Source organism: Gopherus evgoodei, chromosome 11, assembly GCF_007399415.2.
Source record: "Gopherus evgoodei ecotype Sinaloan lineage chromosome 11, rGopEvg1_v1.p, whole genome shotgun sequence".
In the NCBI taxonomy this organism is placed as follows: Eukaryota; Metazoa; Chordata; order Testudines; family Testudinidae; genus Gopherus; species Gopherus evgoodei.
The window spans coordinates 36339739-36359115 of record NC_044332.1 but is presented as its reverse complement, the minus strand read 5'-3'; the positions used below and the strand labels follow the sequence as shown (position 1 = coordinate 36359115).

Here is a 19377-nt window from a genome sequence, read left to right as displayed (position 1 = left end):
ATGTTCTCTGACCTAAGAAATGAAAGGCTTTGTAAAAGAATTGTGACTGTCTGAATCTATTTGTAAAATAGAGAAGTTCTGGTTGACTGTTTGAGCGAAATGGTGTTAGCATAGTACAGAATGGAAGGTTGCTGAATGGATTGTGATAGTGCTTCAGTTTGCTGGAGAAAGGGGATTGTTCTCTGTTCCCTGTTAATAAAGAAATTGTTCATGGTATGAGACTAAAAATAAAATCAGATGAAAAATTGTCTTTGTTTGCATAGTTAAAAATAAGACCATGTGAAAGTAGCTTAGAGGAGAAATTTTGCACACAGTAGATACCTGGAAATCTGGGAAGGGTGAGTGAAGGAAGATACACTGATATAGTATACCAAGAGGTGGAATGAAATCTGATAAAGTTATCAAAAAGGAGCTGGAGGATTCCACCAGAGAGTCAGAAAAATACAATGCATAGTGATTGGGCACAGTTCCCTGAAAAGATCAAAAAAGCTATTCTCCAGCCCAGTCAGCTAATTAAGTTAACAAACTAAGGATCCATCACTAGTGTTCATGGTAGTTTAACTAATCTGTTGATAAAGTCTATAGTAATATGACTTTTTATATTGCCTGCTGCTCTGTAGGAGGTTTCAGAAAACAATCTATATTTTGGGCCCATTTTTCATATTTGGATACATAAATTACACTCTAGAATGTGGATTTTCAGCTTCTGCACTTGAGGAATCTAATCAGTGCTTGAATGCCTAAAATAGATATTTAATTGTTTAAACTCTTATCTGAGTGCCAAAATAAGATTCTGAATGCCTTAACTTTGACACTCACGTTTGAAAATTGGGCTCCAGGAGTCAGATATTTATATATAGGTATATATAAAAATGTGTGTGTATATAATGTAATACAATGCAAATAAAGTATTCTCTGTATATGTGTATATATAGAATTTCATATGCATTATATATGTAACTATATGATACACAAATGTTACATATCTTTAGATTGTAGATAAAATACACAAACACATTATATATATGTGTATATATATATACACATTTACTATATGTGCAAAAATACAGAGGGAGAAAGAAAAGTGGAAATATATAATAAATTAAAAGAAGCCTATTTGTTCTGTTTGATACAAGAGATTTAATATGACTCGGTAAAATATCTCTTTTACTGAATTTTATAGTAGGTGTGCTTTAAATGAAAATGATTTTTTTGTTTTGTTTTTTGCTAAAAAGAGCTTTCATGTACAAAAAAAGCCTATGTGATTTTCTATATTGTGTGATCTGTAGATGAATTATAAAGTGAATTTCACTTAACTGAATAATAATCTCAGGATTTACCAACACTCCTAAAAGTCTGCAAATAATATTCTCTGTGGGAATATTTAGCCATATTTCCAGGTTGATGGAGAAACTAATACATTTAAAATGTTGGTATTGTGACCACCAAATCATTCTTTATAGGGTACCAAAGGTCAGAATGTAAAGCAACATTAATGATTTAATTTTCCAGCGCTCTGCCAAATCTTATGAAATGCTATGTTAGTGTAAATGCTATAGTCAGAGCTAAAGTGCACCTCTTTCTCTTTCTCTATCACTTGTCTATGTTTCACTGAAGGATTTTAAGAGACCTGGTGAATTTTGTACAACTACTGAAATTTGAGATACCAAAAGATATATATTCTCATAATTTTTTAAATCTCTCAGTGAAACTATTGTGTTTTGTTCTGTGAATAAAGTGTGTGCTGTTTTTACTCAATGTATTCTGTGGAAGGTGGATACAGTCCTATGCAGTAGCTATTTTCGTTGTTAAATCTCCCTGTAGGTCCCTTTCAGTGCTACAATGTCACCGGTTCGCCTGCACTCATCCAACCCCAATCTTTGTGTAGACATCGAATTTCAGACTCCCCCAAGCCAGGTAGCTGACCCCTTGGAATGCTCCATGGAGTACATCAAACTTCAAGAAGAGTTTTGCCTCATGGCACAGAAAGGTAACTAAAAATGTACAATCTGCATCTTACAAAAACTGCTGTTTTTACATTTATACTGTTCATGGTCAGAGCTTTTGTCTGGATCAAATATAAATTGTATGAGAATCTTTTATTCATATCTGTTTCAGATGAAGATGATATAAGTTTATTTTTTAAATTATTTTCTATGCATCAGGTACATATATAGGGATAGGTGAATCCTATGTCATTGGAGATTTTGTGAACCTCCTGAACCATTACTGGGGCTTGCAAAACTTGGCTGAATTTACACACATTTTTTCCTTTTTGTGGAAGCCTGTGTTTTTTCTCTTAGGATAAATGAAATTCCTCTGTCTCTCATGATCTTGTACAACTTTATGCATGACACACCAATGGAAGTTATAAAATGTCCTGCTCGTACAAGAATGGATTTCAGAAACTTTACACTGTATTGCCAATGAATGACTGGCTTGTAGGCTGAAAATTTAGGTTTTTAAAAAGGGTTTTAAAATAGTGTAATATAAAATGAAGGAGTCATACATAAACCACACCAGCATGTGTAGGAATTGATGCACTTCTCAGGTGGCTGAAAGATCTTGCTTCATATTTCATACCTAAGCCATTTACTAATAGCTTACTAATGCATGTACTGTTGTGGCTATTATCATACATGCATTGTGGCCATTTCTCTGTCTTTTGTGTAATACTATATAATTTACAATGTCTTTTAGTGTTATTTATTTTTTGCCTCTGTCTACAGAGTTCACACGTGATGCTGAATGGGTTAAGATTGAATGATGGTCAAAGTGCATCAAAGAACAGTTTGTTAGAGATTCAGACAGCAACAAATATCAGTTTTGGGGCATTCCACTTTTGGAGACATTTAATGAAAATCAGGAATGGGATGAATTAAGCTTGTTTGAAAACCAGATCTATTTATCTCTATGGAAAAATGAGCTGGATTGCATTGTGCTTTGCTCTCTTTTTCCAGTGCGTCTACTTAATTCTCATTGTAGAATCTTTATTACTGGTGATAAGGTAGAAAGAATAATCTGATTTTATTATTTATTATTTGTATTATTGTAGCACTTAGGAGCCCCAGTCACAGACCAGGACTATGTGCTGAACCAACACAGAACAAAAAAGTCCCTGCCCCAAACACCTTACAATCTAAGTATTAGACAAAAGACAACAGATGTCTACAACCAAATAGGGGTGGGGGGAATACAAGGAAACAATGAGACAATATCAGTTACCATGATAGACTGTGTTCTCAGCACATTAGCAGCCTACTGATTTGTCAAGTTTTGTAGGCTTCCTGGCAGAGTTAGTTTTGTGGATGTTAACAAGGAGCTTCTCCCAAGCCCGAGGGACAGTATGGGAGAAAAAGCACAAAGGTACTTGTTTGAAAATTTCCCACATATAATTTGCAGAGGCATCAGTTAGGAAAAAAAAAAACAACTTTCTTTAGTTATAAGCCGAGAAAATAAGAACTGGAGGCCATTGAGAAGGAAGAAATAATGAACTGGCTAATGTCCGCTTTACACACACTTTTCTGATTATAAGTACACTCCTATATTTTTGTTTTGAAATGTTCTTTTCAATTGTTTACGCATGATGTAGCAAGTATTTATTGACATCTGTACTCTCAGGGCTGTATCACTCTAGTGGTACACAGTCTATAGTATAACTTCTAGACATATCACTTTGCTGATGTCCCATAAACAATAGATTCAATGGGGAATTGGCTAAATAATAATCTTTCTTTAAAAGTTTCATGTAATTTATAACATGACTAAAGATCTCAATCATCTTGTGTCTTGGTTGACTTTCCATATCTACTGAACAAGCATTTCCCCTTAAATACGCCTAAAAGTAAGGGCTCACATGAATACATACAAAATAATGTTAAATGTATAGCTTTAAATAAATGCATGTTAATATTCAAATATAAATTCTTCTTATATTCCTGATTACTTTATAATTTTAAGTCATGTCAGACTTGAAATATTAATGCTTTACAGGATTTCTCACACAACATTATCTATTGAACTTACATTATGAAACCAACAGCCTCTATTTTGATTTGCCTGATCTGTGACACAAAGGAACACAAGTAGGAAACAAAATATAGTCCCTTTTGAAATGTATTTGTCTCTGAGATGGACTACAGTTATCTTAAACAACAGGTTAGGACATGAAATGAAAAAATACTGTGCCCAGTTGAAACTAAAACAGGGATTTAGGTAAACAAAATGTAATTACCTAGTTTGAAATTTGATCAAAATACATGGGTTAACAGCTGTACTCTTGGCAACAAGTGTCATAATCACAAATGGTCTGGACCTTGGCTGCATGTCTCAAATAAAAGCTGGCACATCTCCCCCTGTAAGCCTAAAACCATGCTGAAACAGTAGTTTAACTCTGATTCACAGGGAAGAATCACTACAGGTCAAGCTCTGGGGAAAGATTCTTATTCTTAACCATTAAACATTTAAGGATGGTTACTTAACATGTGGCTATACAGTAACCCTCCGAGAGCATTAACTCTCTCAGTCCAGGAGTCATTTTGTGGCTTTGTTGGCTTGTTAAACAATTAAAGTCACATTTTACATTTCTTGTATTTATTTTAACCACAGCTGTCAAAAGTGTGAGCCAAGAGCAGATGTGGTCTGGTTGATGCTGAAATCCAGCCCACACCTCTATGAAATTCATTGAGAGCCAGGTTGCCATAGTTGCTCTGACAGTGCTGACAAGTGATGCAGAGTCTAGAGTGCTATTGCTGCTGGATTTGATGAAGCGGAGCTAGATGATTCAGAGTTTGTAGGGTGGGAATTAGAGGCAAATTGAAAAAAATATGAAGTGTTACCAACTCTCATGATTTCATCACAAGTTTCACAATATTTAGTGGTCTTCTTAAAGCCCCAGTTCCTGAAGTCACCTGATTATATGAGAATCCCAGCTTTCATTTAAAAAAGGCAGAGGGGGGTAAGTTTCTAGGCCCTTATGATTGGAGAAAAACTTGAAAGCATGATCCCTAAATGTTCTGCGGCAGAAGGCCTGTTTTAAAAATCATGATTTTTAAGATGGCCTGATGGTTCTTGAAGAGCTGACTTGTGATTTCTGACTGCTTGTGATTGGCAGTACCGTGATAGTCAATGGTATTGATTTAGGGATGCCACTATATATCACGGTAGCTGCAAAGGTATTACTTGGAAGAAATCTGAGATTTGGAAAAAGAAAAAAAAAAACCAGACTCATGGAATCATAGAAGATTAGGGTTGTAAGAGATCTCAGAAGGTCATCTAGTCCAACCCCCTGCTCAAACAGGACCAGCCCCATCTAAATCATCCCAGTCAGGGCTTTGTCAAGCCGGGCCTTAAAAACCTCTAAGGATGGAGATTCCACCACCTCCCGTAACCCATTCCAGTGCTTCACCACCCTCCTAATGAAATAGTTTTTCCTAATAGACCTCCCCCAGTGCAACTTGTGACCATTGCACCTTGTTCTGTCATCTGCCACCACTGAGAACAGGTGAGCTCCATCCTCCTGGGAACCCCTCTTCAGCTAGTTGAAGGCTGCTATGAAATCCCCCCTCACTCTTCTCTTCTGCGGACTAAATAAGCCCAGTTCCCTTATCCTCTCCTCGTAAGTCATGTGCCCCAGCCCCGTAATCATTTTCATTGCCCTGCTCTGGACTCTCTTCAATTTATCTACATGCTTTCTGTAATGTGGGCCCCAAAACTGGACGCAATTCTCCAGATGTGGCCTCACGAGTGCCGAATAGAGGGGAATAATCACTTCCCTCAATCTGCTGGCAGTAATCCTACTAATGCAGCCCAATATGCCATTAGTCTTCTTGGCCACAAGGGCACACTGTTGATTCATATCCAGCTTCTCGTCCACTGTAATCCTCAGGTCCACTTCTGAAGAACAGCCACTTAGCCAGTCAGTCCCCAGCCTGTAGCAGTGCCTGGGATTCTTCCGTCCTAAGTGCAGGACTCTGCACTTGTCCTTGTTAAACCTCAGAGTTCTTTTGGCCCAATCCTCCAATTTGTCTAGGTCACGCTGGCCCGTATCCCTACCTTCCAGCGTATCTACCTCTCCCCCAACCTTAGTGTCATCTGTGAACTTGCTGAGGGTGCAATCCATCCCATTATCCAAATCATTAATGAAGATGTTGACCAAAGCTGGCCCCAGGACAGACCCCTGGGGCACACTGCTTGATAACGGCTGCCAACTAGATATTGAGCCATCAATCACTACCCGTTGAGCCCAACTAGCTAGCCAGCTTTCTATTCACATTCTATTCCATTCATCCAATCCATGCTTCTCTAACTTGCTGGCAAGAATGCTGTGTGAGACTGTATGAAAAACTGCTGAAGTCAAAGTATATCACGTCCACCACTTTCGTCATACCCACAGAGCCAGTTATCTCATTGTAGAAGGCAGTCAGGTTGGTCAGGCATGACTTGTCCTTAGTGAATCCATGTTGACTGGTCCTGATCACCTTCCTCTCCTCCAATTGTTTCAAAATGGATTTGTTGAGGACCTGCTCCATGATTTTCCAGGGACTGAAGTGAGACTGACCAGTCTGTAGTTCCCCGGATTCTCCTCGTTCCCTTTTAAAAAGATGGGCACTATATTTGCCTTTTTCCAGTTGCCCAGGACTCCCCTGATCACCCTGAGTTTTCAAAGATAATGGCCAGTGGTTCTGCAATCTCATCAGCCAACTCCGTCAGCACCCTTGGATGCATTAGATCTGGCCCCATGGACTTGTACGTGTCCAGCTTTTCTAAATAGTCCTTAACCTGTTCTTTTACCACTGAGGGCTGCTCACCTTCTCCCCATACTGTGCTGCCCAGTGCAGCAGTCTGGGAGCTGACCTTGTCTATTAAGACCGAGGCAAAAAAAGCATTGAGTTCTTCAGCATTTTCCACATCATCTGTCACTAGGTTGCCTCCCCCATTCAGTAAGGGTCCCACACTTTCCCTGATCACCTTCCTGTTGCTAACATACCTGTAGAAACCCTTCTTGTTACCCTTCACATCCCTTGCTAGATGGAACTCCAGTTGTGCTTTGGCCTTCCTGATTACACCCATGCATGCTTGAGCAATATTTTTATACCCCTACCTTGTCATCTGTCCAAGTTTCCACTTCTTGTAAGCTTCCTTTTTGTGTTTAAGCTCACCGAAGATTTATCTGTTAAGCCAAGCGGGTCGCCTGCCATATTTGCTGTTCTTTCTGCACATCGGGATGGTTTGTTCCTGCGCCCTTAATAAGGCTTCTTTAAAATACAGCCAGCTCTCCTGGACTCCTTTCTGTGGTGGTTTGAGAGTCACTTTGTTACCCGCTGCCTCCAGCAAGAGGAAGACTTGCTTGAACTTAATTTGGTGTTAGATCACAGACACCACCAGCCTGTTAGCCACCCAAACAATCAATCTCCTCTGGACTCTGCCACTCCTGTGTTTGATTTGCAGGTTAATAATAGGTACACCTTGGTCCCTCAGTCCCCTGGGACCATTCCCTGTACTGGCCAGCCCCTTATCTACTGTATACTTTCAGTAATACCAGATCTGCTGTCCACAAAGGAACAGTGCACACACCAGCTTGTATGATTAAACTCAGGATCAGCTCCTTGTGTAATGCCAAAGAACTCAGATATATTTATAGTGAAGATAACAAAATTATCAAAGATTTGAGATTCAAGAGATAATGAGAAAAGATTATGGAAACAAAGATTACATATAAATCAAATCATATATCAAATATAAATCAAAATCATAACACAATTTCTAGAGACTAAACTTAACAGGCTAACCTCCTGTCTATAGAAGTTTATCTCACCCAAATATCCTTTGCAGTGTTTCCAACCAGGGTATGTTGTGATCTCATTTTCATGAATGTAATCACATTGCCCAATTATTTCCTAGGTGCAGGCTCAAGGGATGTCACCCTTACCTTCTCCTTATATCTCCAGAAGTTCATTGTCTGTACCTCAGAGACAGGATGACCCCAGTAGCTTATGCCTGTGTGTCCTGCCTCCCTGTTAATTTCACACACACCCTTCCCTGACCCATTGATTTCCTTTGTAAATGACTCTCCATTGTGTTAACTTACAATGCTTAATTTACATGCCAAAGAGAGACAGGTGAATAACAATATTTTGTTTGACAGAAAACCTGTTTGCCAACTCTGCCTTGATACAGATGTTAGGAGCATGTTTTCAGTAAATGTACATAAGTCCTTACATAGTATGTGTACATACATTTCACAATGATATTAATGAGCAACGTGACCCTGGCTTTCACTTGAGATCTCACATGATTTCAAAATGATCTTGGCAAACTGGAGAAATGGTCTGAAATAAAGAAGATAAAATTCAATAAGGACAAATGCAAAGTACTACACTTAAGAAGGAATAAACAATTGCACAAACACAAAATGGGAAATGACTGCTGAGAAAGGAGTACTGGGGTTATAGAGGATCACAAACTAAATATAAGTCAACAATGTAATACCGTTGCAAATAAAGCAAATATCATTCTGGGATGTATTAGCAGGAGTGTTGTAAGCAACACATGAGAAGTAATTCTTCAGCACTGATCAGGCCTCAGCTGGAGTTCTGTGGCCAGTTCTGTGCACCACACTTTGAGAAAGATGTGGACAAAGTCCAGAGGAGAACAAAAAAAAATTAATGGTTTAGAAAACATGACCTATGAGGGAAGATTGAAAAAAATTGGATTTGTTTCATCTGGAGAAGAGAAGACTGAGCGGGGGACATGATAGCAGTAATCAAGTATGTAAAAAGTTGTTAGAGAAAGGAGGGTAATTGTAACTGGGTCAGCGCCTGCCTCTTGTGAGCACCCACTTTCTTTGGCCGATATGCCTGCAACTACAGTCCTTTTCATGGGGCAGCACTCACCTCTCACAGGCAGCCCCTCATTGGTTGTGTGTGAGCCTGTTTTTGGTTTTAGTTCTTACATCGGGGTGGCACCTGCCTCTCGTGAGTTCCCCCCTCCCCCAGCTGATGGTTCTCTTGGAGAGTCTTCAGTGACTCAGCCCAGACAGCATATGCAGTTCAGCTGCCCCCATTCCGGGATATACAGTCCAAGTTCTTATCTTGGCCTGGGTGTCAGGCCATAGCTCTAAGGCTTCTCCCAAGGCACTGCTTTCTTCAACCACCCAGCCAGGGCCCATCTTAGTACCCACAGCTGGTGGTGTTTCAGCAGGCCTCCTTGGGCTCAGTCTTCAACCAGACCAGCGGAGCCCATCTCGGTTCCCTCACTGGCCTGCACAGGTTCTGGGTTCAGTCCCCCTGTGCTTCCGCCTGCCCGCACTGACCTTCTGCTTGTCCTGCTGCTCTTCCCGCCAGCCAGGCACCCAGTCTTCAGCAACCTTCCCTGGGCTTCCGTCCTGTCTGCTGTACTGCTGCTGCTGTTCTAGCCAACCATCCAGCTAGTCAGTCACCCAACCTTCACTCTTCAAGCTCTACACAGCAACTGAAGGCTCTGCTCTGCTGCTTGCCTTTTATCGGCTTTTCTGGACCCTTATTGGTCGCTCCAGCAGCCCTTCTGATTGGCCGTTCTTCTGCAGCCACTCTAGGATACCTGGAGGACTTCTCACTGCTCTATTCTGGGACAGGATGATGCATGGCAGCAAGACTTCCAGCAGGGGGCCTCCGGACCTAGTCCACCTTGCCACTGTAATAAATTGTTCTCCTTAACTACTGAGGGCAGGAAAAGAAGTAATGGGCTTAAATTGCAGCAAGGGAGATTTATGTTAGACCTTAGGAAAAACTTCCAAAGTGTAAGAGTTGCTAAGCACTAGAACAAATTATACAGGGAGGTTGTGGAATCTCCATCTAACCTGTTCTTAGAAATCTCCAATGTGGAACATCTGTCAGGAATGATTTATATAATACCTGGTCCTGCTTCAGTGCCGGGAACTGGACTAGATGTCCTATCAAGGTCCCTTCCAGTCCTAAATTTCTGTAATTCTATGATACTCTTTGGTGAACCAGAATGTACCTACCAGGATCAGGATATTCTTATAACTCCCTTGGCAGTTGGCATTGGGGGAGTTCCTAGGGTCACACAAGCAATTAAATTAAAGGCCTGATCCAGCATCCATTGAGATCAATGCAGAGACTGCCATTGACTTCAGTAGGAATTGGATCGGGCCCCAACATAACTGAAAACATTTTACTAGATAAATCAGTAAGTCAGGGAATGGCTGGTTTCATCGCGTTGGCAAGCTCATGGGACCAGCAATAGACAAAGGTGTGTGTGAATTATTTCCCTAAAAGAAGAATATGTTTGAAATGTGTGGACAGGGAGGGTGGGGAAAGGGAGAGAGACTTGAGACTTAAAATATGTTGAACTCATTTTACACAAAAAATATGTCCCAAGCAACTGAACTTTGTATTTGCAGACCAGGGACCATAATTGATTAACTTGATGCACCTGATATAAAATGTACATTTTGAACTGAGAATACATGCATTTTTAGGCAATTCTGTTTTAATATGCAATGACTTATGTTTAATTTGATCATGAAATTATAAGTGTGTTTATAAATACCAGAGTAAATTTATTGCTGACATAAGTGAGAATATTGAATTCAATGGAATTGTCTCTATTTATGAGGCAGAGAATTTGGCCTTCCATATGTAACATTCACATTTTGGGTCACATTTTTCAGACCTGTCATAAAAATTTGGGATGAACAAAGCCAAGATTTAAGATCAAGAGCTTTCTATCTGAATGGGAATAAACATCTAGAAATCTATAAGATTTATTTTAAAGAGAGGTAATAATGTCTATACTTACAGAAATATGGAGAGGTACAAGTGTTTAATGAAGGAAAACACTTTCATGAAGAGAAGGAAAGGGAGCTTTTTAAGCTCACACAGGAGCAGTTAGCACTGCATTTTATTCTGTCTTCCAAGAATTTGAATAGGAAGCGGTGATCATTTCAGTGATTCATGTCTAATTAGTATGGTTTCAGTAGTCACTTTGTATTTCTTGATTCTGTACTGTGAATCTAGGGGGCAATAATTAAAAAACCCTATAAAATTAGGGAGAGGTAAGAGATGAGAGGCAGAATTTTCTTGAAATAAGGTTTTTATTTCTTAATGTTTCATAATTCTAAAAAAGAAACAGTGGCATACGTTTTATGTATGGGAAAGGTCAAAGTTTATTTTCCTTCATCCTGTGCATTTCTTTGTTGAAATTGTGAAACTGTTATTCAGAAAAGTTTTCCATATGTTAATGTTCCGTTTCTGAGCACATGGGCTGATTATTTCAAGTGTTGCATATACTTAATGAAAAATAAATTGTTTTATTTTGAAGGGTTTTTTGGAAAACACAAGGGTGTTTCTAATAGCAAGGAATGCATGGCTAAACCACATTTAGCAATGATCAGAAGTGTTCTTTTTCCTAGTGATGAATTTCTTTTTGTTTGTTTGTTTGTTTTTGAAGGAAGGCTTTAAATAATTGGATTTGAAATAATCACAATGTAACACCATGCAGTGATGTTTATGCAGCAGTGACACATGAGCTGCAAACAGTCTTACACAACTTATGTTGTATGGGCTCTGTGTACTGTAATGTTGGCTAATACATAAAATGGGAAAAACATACTACCCACTGCTTCCCTCCACAGTGTTAGATCATCAAAGGTTCTGTTTCAAGATCAAAGTAATCCTCTTTATTAATGCAATATTAAATCATTGCAGAACATAAATGCAGACATGACATACATACTACACTATTTGAAGAGAAAAATTAAGGAACAGGGTGATTTGCTTTACAAAAGGGGAAAAAATAGCTTTAGGCCCAAATATTCAAAAGAACATGCACACTTTTACATATACCAAACTTGCATATGCACAGCCACCAGTATGTGCATGTAAGAGAAGTATTTGTGCACTCTCACATTGTGTGTGTGTGCCAATCTCAACTGATGCATGTATGCAATCTACTTGGTCACCAACTCTTGAAAATTTGGGCCTTAGTTTCTTATTTCTGTAAATTTGGGGAGCGGGGGAAGGGAGATGTCACAACCTTTATTATTGATTACAAGCAAAGTGTAGTACTTTGTCTCAGGAAATATTTGTTTTTTCTTTCCCCCAGTTCATTCTCTTTTGAAGTCTGCCTTTAACAGCATAGCTATTGAGAAGGAAAAGCTTAAGCAGATGGTTTCAGAACAGGATGTTACAGGCCACAATTCACAAATAACACGCCTCAGACAATCACTTTCTCAGGTATGCCCTTGCTTTGATTTCAAGCACACATGGAATTCTATGACTTGCCAAATGCCTGTTGTCTATACTGTATTTGCCATTTCCAGAGATGGCATGGAAAATGCCAAATCTTGCAGCCAGATATTTTCTCATTGAAACTCAAATAACAAAGTGTGATAGTGGTAAATTCAAACCAGCTTCTCTATCCTTGGCTTTTTGTTGCAAATGTGTTAGAAAGCAGGAGCAATCTGAATGAGTCCCAAGAAAACTAAGAAATGTAGATGTGAAAGATTGTGTCTCTTATTTCCTTGTGTGTGTTCATTGTGTTTAGTGTCTGAGATAGATCTGAGGTATGAAATATTTTATATGAAAATCTTAGATATATTTCTTAAAACCACTGACAGCACATTCAGGGTTATTTTTTAATTCAGTTTTCCTACATTAATTTAAAAATGATGAATGAACATTCACAGATACATTCCATAAATCCATTACTCCAATTGCAAAAATGATTATGGGCAAAAAAAAGTAAGCAATTTACATATATGAGCATGTAATCCAGGGATTAGATTTCTTGCCATTCCTAGCCTCCCACAAACCAATGTTAATGAAGTTTAATTGCAGTATATTGAATGGGTAACTTTAAGGTAGGATTTCCAAAAGCACTTAGTGTTGGCCAAACAGTGCTTCCACTGATGTCAAAGGGAGTTTTACCATTGACTTCAGCGGGAGCAGAGTTTGGCCAATGCTGAGTGCTTCTGAAAATCTTTCACAGAAAGCCAGTCAGGATAATAGACTCTTCAATAAGTATCTTAATTCTAAAAATGTAATCTGAAAACCAAGTTCAGTTTGTGTAATACAGGAATGAGAAAGTGTATGTTAAATCAGATCAATCTGACTTACTCAGTTTGCAAAATAATCCCACTTCTGGAATTCATGGGTCAAGAAGAGGTGCCTAGTTTTTCAAGGTAATCAGGGCCTAGGGTATTCTTCTATTACCTTCACTCTGAAGAAACGTGGACTAGCAGGGAACACTAAGCATGTAAGAAATAGCAAAGAACATGCAAGTTTAAATGCAAACTGTAATTTACCCAAATTTACATGTACTTTCCTAAACTGTTATCTTTCTACTGTAAGATTTGCTGTGTTAGTAGAAATAAAGATAACAGGACAGGAGAAGGATACAATTTTTTGGCCACATAGTAAATTTGCTGAAAAATGCCATTTCAGGGTTATCACAACTATTTGTAATTTCAGGTACGATTTGGTGAACAGCTTTGGCCGTATAAAGATATGAGGGGAATTTTTGTTTAAAGTGAAAATGGTTCATGCTGACATTTTCTAAATGAACCATTTTGTTTCACAATGTTGTTTTGACTCAACATTTTGGTTTGAAATTGTATCTATTTTTGTTTTGGTGAGGAGAAAAATTCAGTTTCAGTTTTAAACGAGCCACATTTTTTTTCTCAGATTTTTTTTTTGGTTCGGCCCTTGACCTAAAAAATCAATTATTTGCTCAGCTCTAATAAGGAATATTTATCTTCTGGGTCACTGATACAAATCCAACCCAGATCAATAGTGACTTATAGCTGTTTGCTGTTGTCATATAACCTAGTCCCAGATTTGGACCGTAGCGTCCAAAATATGGGGGTTAGCATGAAAACCTCCAAGCTTAGTTACCAGTTTGGACCTGGTACTGCTGCCACCACCCAAAAAATTAGAGTGTTTTGGGGCACTCTGGTCCCCCCGAAACCCTTCCCTGGGGACCCCAAGACCCAAACCCTTGAGTCTCACAACAAAGGGAAATAAAACTTTTCCCTTCCCCCCTCCAGGTGCTCCTGGAGAGATACACAGAAGCAACCTCCGTGAATCTAAGCAGAGGGAGTCCACCCTCTGTAATTCCAGTCCAGGAAACAAAAGCACTTTCCTCTTCACCCAGAGGGAATGCAAAATCAGGCTAGTAAATCTAACACACACAGACCTCCCCTGACTTCTTCCTCCCACCAATTCCCTGGTGAGCTGCAGACCCAATTCCCTGAAGTTCCCCACTAAAGAAAAACTCCAACAGGTCTTAAAAGAAAGCTTTGTAGAAAAAGAAAGAAAAATACATACAAATGGTCTCTCTGTATTAAGGTGACAAATACAGGGTCAATTGCTTAAAAGAAGTATGAATAAACAGCCTTATTCAAAAAGAATACAAATCAAAGCACTCCAGCAATTATAGACATGTAAATACAAAAGAACATATAAATCCTTATCTGATCTTTGGTACTCACAACTGGGAAACAGAAGATTAGAAAGCTGGAAATAGAAAAACTTCTCATCTGAGAGAGCATACAGGCAGAAGACAAAGAACTCAGACACAAAATTCCCTCCACCCAGAGTTGAAAAAAATCCTGTTTCCTGATTGGTCCTCTGGTCAGGTGGTTCAGATTACTTCTTTCCAGGTGAAAGAGACATTAACCCTTAGCTATCTGTTTATGACAGCTGTGAAATGGGTTGACGGCCTCTCATTCTAGTTCCTAGAATCCAAGTGTCCTCTTAACAAAAGTCATTGTGACAACGAGAAATCCTGGTTGATGGTCTCAGTGGAGAAGAAATGGAAATTGAGCTAATTTCCCTTCCCTAGTGGTGATACTTCCAGTTCAGGTTTATGTGATGGGGAAACTCAAAATGTGTAATACCTGTTTTACTGATAAATGAAGGACTTCCGTCGTTAGACCTCTCACTCTAGCACTAAATAGTAAATCCAGGTACATTTTAAAAGAAGCAGAAGAAAAAGAATTTGACATTCATAGTTTCTCTCCTGCACTTACACTTTTTTATTATCCACATCCCATGTATATTTATAAATAAAGCTCAAGAGAGCAGATTTTTTCCATGCCCAGTTCTAGTCTTTGTAATGAGTCCCTGGATATGTACAGATTAGCCTTGAGGGAACTGGTGAGTCATGTTGGGGGCGATGGGGGGGGGGAGATAAGAGGAAGCAGTACATAATGTGCTTTAGTCTTCTTGAGTTCACGGCTGTTATGCATATGTATTTCTGTACTTATATGCAGTATGCACTTTGGCTAACCTAGAGCTGGTTGAATCTTACAAACAAAAATAAGAAAAGTTGATAAATACCATAGGTTTGAGTCAATTGAATTCCTTTGTGATTAGTTTATTCATGAGGCTTCGAATGCACATGGTGTCTTGAAATGAACACATGCATTCAAATATATCAGTTGGATCTGAAGAGATGTGTTTGCATGCACATGTTCATTTCAGTGCTGCCGACCCGGAGGCATACCCTCTCGCATCCTGCAATTGTTTGTTTCTCCTGTCTTTTCCTTTAGCATGAGAGGAAGAAAAGGACGGGAGTATAGAATGTATGGTGGAGTCTGGGCAAGTACTGTGCAGATACCAGGGTGAGAAAGGAAAAGGAGACATAGTTATAGGGAAAAGGGGTGAAGAACTCCCTATGTATATCCTATTGTCAGGAAACAGTTAAGATTGGAAAGTTACTGCTAACACAAATTACTGCTATTCTCTAGAGCAGTGTTCCCCAGTCTATGGGTCAAGAGAGTTCACAGTCTTTCAAAGAGACATTATTAAGGGCACAAGAGCAAACTATCCCACTGCGTAGGAAAGATAGGAAGTATGTTAAGAAACCACCCTGACTTAACCAGGAGATCATCAATGATCCGAAACTCAAAAAAGAGTCCTACAAAAAGTGGAAACCAGTTCAAATTACAAAGGGTAAATATAAACAAATAAGACAAGTATGTCGGGACAAAATTAGAAAGGCCAAGGCACAAAAAGAGAGTAAACTAGCTAGAGACATGAAGGGTAAGAAGAAAACATTCTACAAATACATTAGAAGCAAGAGGAAGATCAAGGACAGGGTAGATCTGTTACTTAATAAGGAGAGAAAAACAATAACAGAAAATGTGGAAATGGCAGAAGTGGTAAATAACTTTTTTGTTTCAGTTTTCACTAAAAAGTTTAGTTGCAATTGGACATCTAACTAAAATGCCAGTGAAAATGAGGTAGGATCAGAGGCTAAAATAGGGAAAGAACAAGTTAAAACATTAGTTAGACAAGTTAGATGTCTTAAAGTCACCAGGGCCTGATGAAATACATCCTAGAATACTCAAGAAGCTGACTGAGGAGATACCATGGAAGACAGGTGAGAGTCCAGAGGACTGGAAAAGGGCAAATATAGTGCCAATCTATAAAAAGGGGGAAAAGGACAACTCAGGGAATTACAGACCAGTCAGCTTAACTCCAGTACCTGGTAAGATAAGGGAACAAATAATTAAGCAATCAGTTTGCAAACACCTAGAAGATAATAAGGTGATAAGTAATGACATCGATTTGTCAAGAACAAGATCATGTCAAAACAACCTAGTACTTTCCTTGACAGGGTAAGAAGCCTTGTGGATAGTGGGGAAGCAGTAGATGTAGTAGATCTTGACTTTAGTAAAGCTATGTCTACACTACGGACCTTGCAGCGGCACAGCTGTGCCACTGTAAGGTCTCCTGTGTAGCTGCTCTATGCCAGCAGGAGAAAACTCTCCCACTGGCATAATTAAACCACCCCCAATGAGTGGCAGTAGCTATGCTGACAGAAGAGCATCTCCTGCTGACATACCACTGTCCGCACGTGCTTTTGTTGGTGAAACTTTTGTTGGTCAAGAGTGTGTTTTGTCAACAAAAGTGCTGGTGTAGACAAAGCATAAAGCTTCTGATACTGTCTCTCATGACCCTTCTCTTAAGTAAACTAGGGAAATGCAACCTAGATGGAACTACTATAAGGTTACTACAAGTAACTTGTTGGAAAACTGTTCCCAAAGAGTAATGATGGTTCACACAGGAAGAGTATATCAAGTGGGGTCTCTCAGCATTCAGTTTGAGTCCAGTTCTGTTCAATAAAAAAAAGTGGTGCGAGCCGAGGGATGTGCTGGCCGTTCTTCCCGCAGCCCCCATTGGCCTGGAGCGGCGAACCGTGGCCAGTGGGAGCCGTAATCAGCCGAACCTGTGGACATGGCAAGTAAACAAACCGGCCCAGCCTGGCAGGGTCTTTCCCTGAACAAGTGGCGGACTGGCTTTGAGAACCACTGGTCTAGATAATACTTCGTCCTCCCTTGAGTGCAGAGGACTGGACTAGAAGATCCCTCGAGGTCCCTTCCAGTTCTGTGATTCTATGATACAGATTAATTGTTCCAAATGGATCAGTTTTATCAGTCTGCATTCAGCATATACTCATATGTAGATTCTAGCTTGGGCTATCTCAGTGTAAACAAGAGACAGTCTGAAAAGTAGACACCATAAATCTAGAATGTCTAATTTTCAGACATTAATTCTTTGTCTATTAAAATTTTTCAGAAAAATGCCAAAATATCTAGTTTACATAATTTAACAACAAGGATACATGTTGTTTAGGGATAAAAATAATGAAAGAGGTGAAGCTAATAATACTGTTGTTTAAATCAACAATTCTGACACTGGGTCAGAAGATGCAAATAGCTTCTGTCAGAACACTCTTTCATATCATTAACAGGTACTTGATTGTGATACTGATTTACAGATTCATTGCCACGTTGGCAAAACTATTGTCATGAGGGCAAAGATTATTTTCATATATATTGGGAGGATCCTAGAATATTGTTCATCCAAAGAATCCTGGATGATAAATTCACTCCAACCTGAGCTTGGTTCTCTTTAGACAATTTGCCATGAAGACTGACATTAAATGACCCATCCCTCGAGTTTTTAGAACAGGACTTCATTGTGTGTGAGTGTGGGATTAACTCAGAGACAGACATGGCAGTTTCTTTGTTTGAGAGCAGTGTTTCAGAAGCAGTGTGGCAGGAGGTTTTGAATGCAGAGCTGGGCTTTGTATGAAATCCTACATGAGACTAGATATTTGAAAACTTTGCTACTGTTTTTGCTTTTTGTTTAAGATAGTAATGTATTACTGCAAATACATGCAAATAAAATGCTCAGAGAAACTCTTTCCTGGTCTATCTCTTTAGTCACTTTCTTCCCGACATAGGAAAGCTCCTCCACCATAACCATGATGACATTCACAACAACTACCTCTGTTCCTTGACTTTTTATGGCCCCATCTGCCTGCTCCAAAAAAACCCATACACAAATCCACTAATCCAAACTGAGTGTTCTATAACCTGAAAAGACAGAAGAAGTCAGAGACTCTGTGAAGTCCACTAGTGACTTTGCTGTTGTGGATCTATTTCATGTGATGAGCTGCTGTACAAAACTAAGATAGACAGAAGCAGCCCAGGCTAGATAACTGTTCTTCACTGCTGTGGAGCTTGGATAATGCACGTTTCTTCAGTGCATTTTTATATGCCATATTTCAACGTGGAGGAAATTCATATAGATTTCTAAAAGAGTCATTTTTCCAGATAACTCTATCGTTAGATAGTCTCTCATGATCTGAAATTGTCACTAGAAATAATCAAAATCAGCAGTTAAAAATTAAAGAGTATCCCCCTCAGTGTTAATTTCAGTATGCATTGACCTCTAAGCTCCAAATAATGCACATATACTCCCTAGCACTGACAGCAATAGTGTTACAAGCTACTGATAGCTCAAATTTTCACTCAGCCCATTGATCACATTTCCAAAACTGCAGGAATTGTAGTTTGAAACAGAATAAATAATACAGTTGGAGAATTAGAGAAAGCCAAGGGTTTTCCTTTTTCAAAAATTGTATGGGCAGTTTTAAGTACTGTAGTAAAAGTAAAATGGCAAATATTTAAGAAATAAACATTAAAGTTTCAACTTTCCAAATAACCAGCACCTGAGAATTGGTGCACATCTGATCTCTGTTCCCATTGCCAGGACACTCACCAGATGACTTCTCAGAGGGCCGAGAGATGAGGTCTGATGGCATGGTGGAATAAACATGGGTTCTCAACATGGGGGTCATGTCTACCCTACTCTTCCCGTATTGCTAAATAAGAATGGGGGTCTTTGCTAGATCCTGCCAGATGAGAGAGGGTTATGGGTGAGGAGGTGTCCCAGGAAAAGATTTGAGAACCATATGAACTAAAATAATTAGGGGAAAGGGACAGAGATGAGAGATGCACCATGTCTCAGGGACAATGGAGTAGACTATCTTACACCTGAAATTTCTGAAAGCTAGCTAGCA

General features: G+C 39.2%; 1 protein-coding gene across 5 annotated transcripts in view; it reads left to right on the top strand.

Moving 5' to 3' along the window:
• The window catches only part of OSBPL6 (oxysterol binding protein like 6), a 182745-nt gene that overhangs the window by 133626 nt on the left and 29742 nt on the right, over window positions 1-19377 (top strand). For all 5 annotated transcript variants that reach the window (XM_030580624.1, XM_030580622.1, XM_030580623.1 and 2 more), the window contains 2 exons: window positions 1825-1990; window positions 12106-12236. In XM_030580624.1, the coding sequence (XP_030436484.1) occupies window positions 1825-1990; window positions 12106-12236 (297 nt within the window). The remainder of the gene's footprint in view (window positions 1-1824; window positions 1991-12105; window positions 12237-19377) is intronic.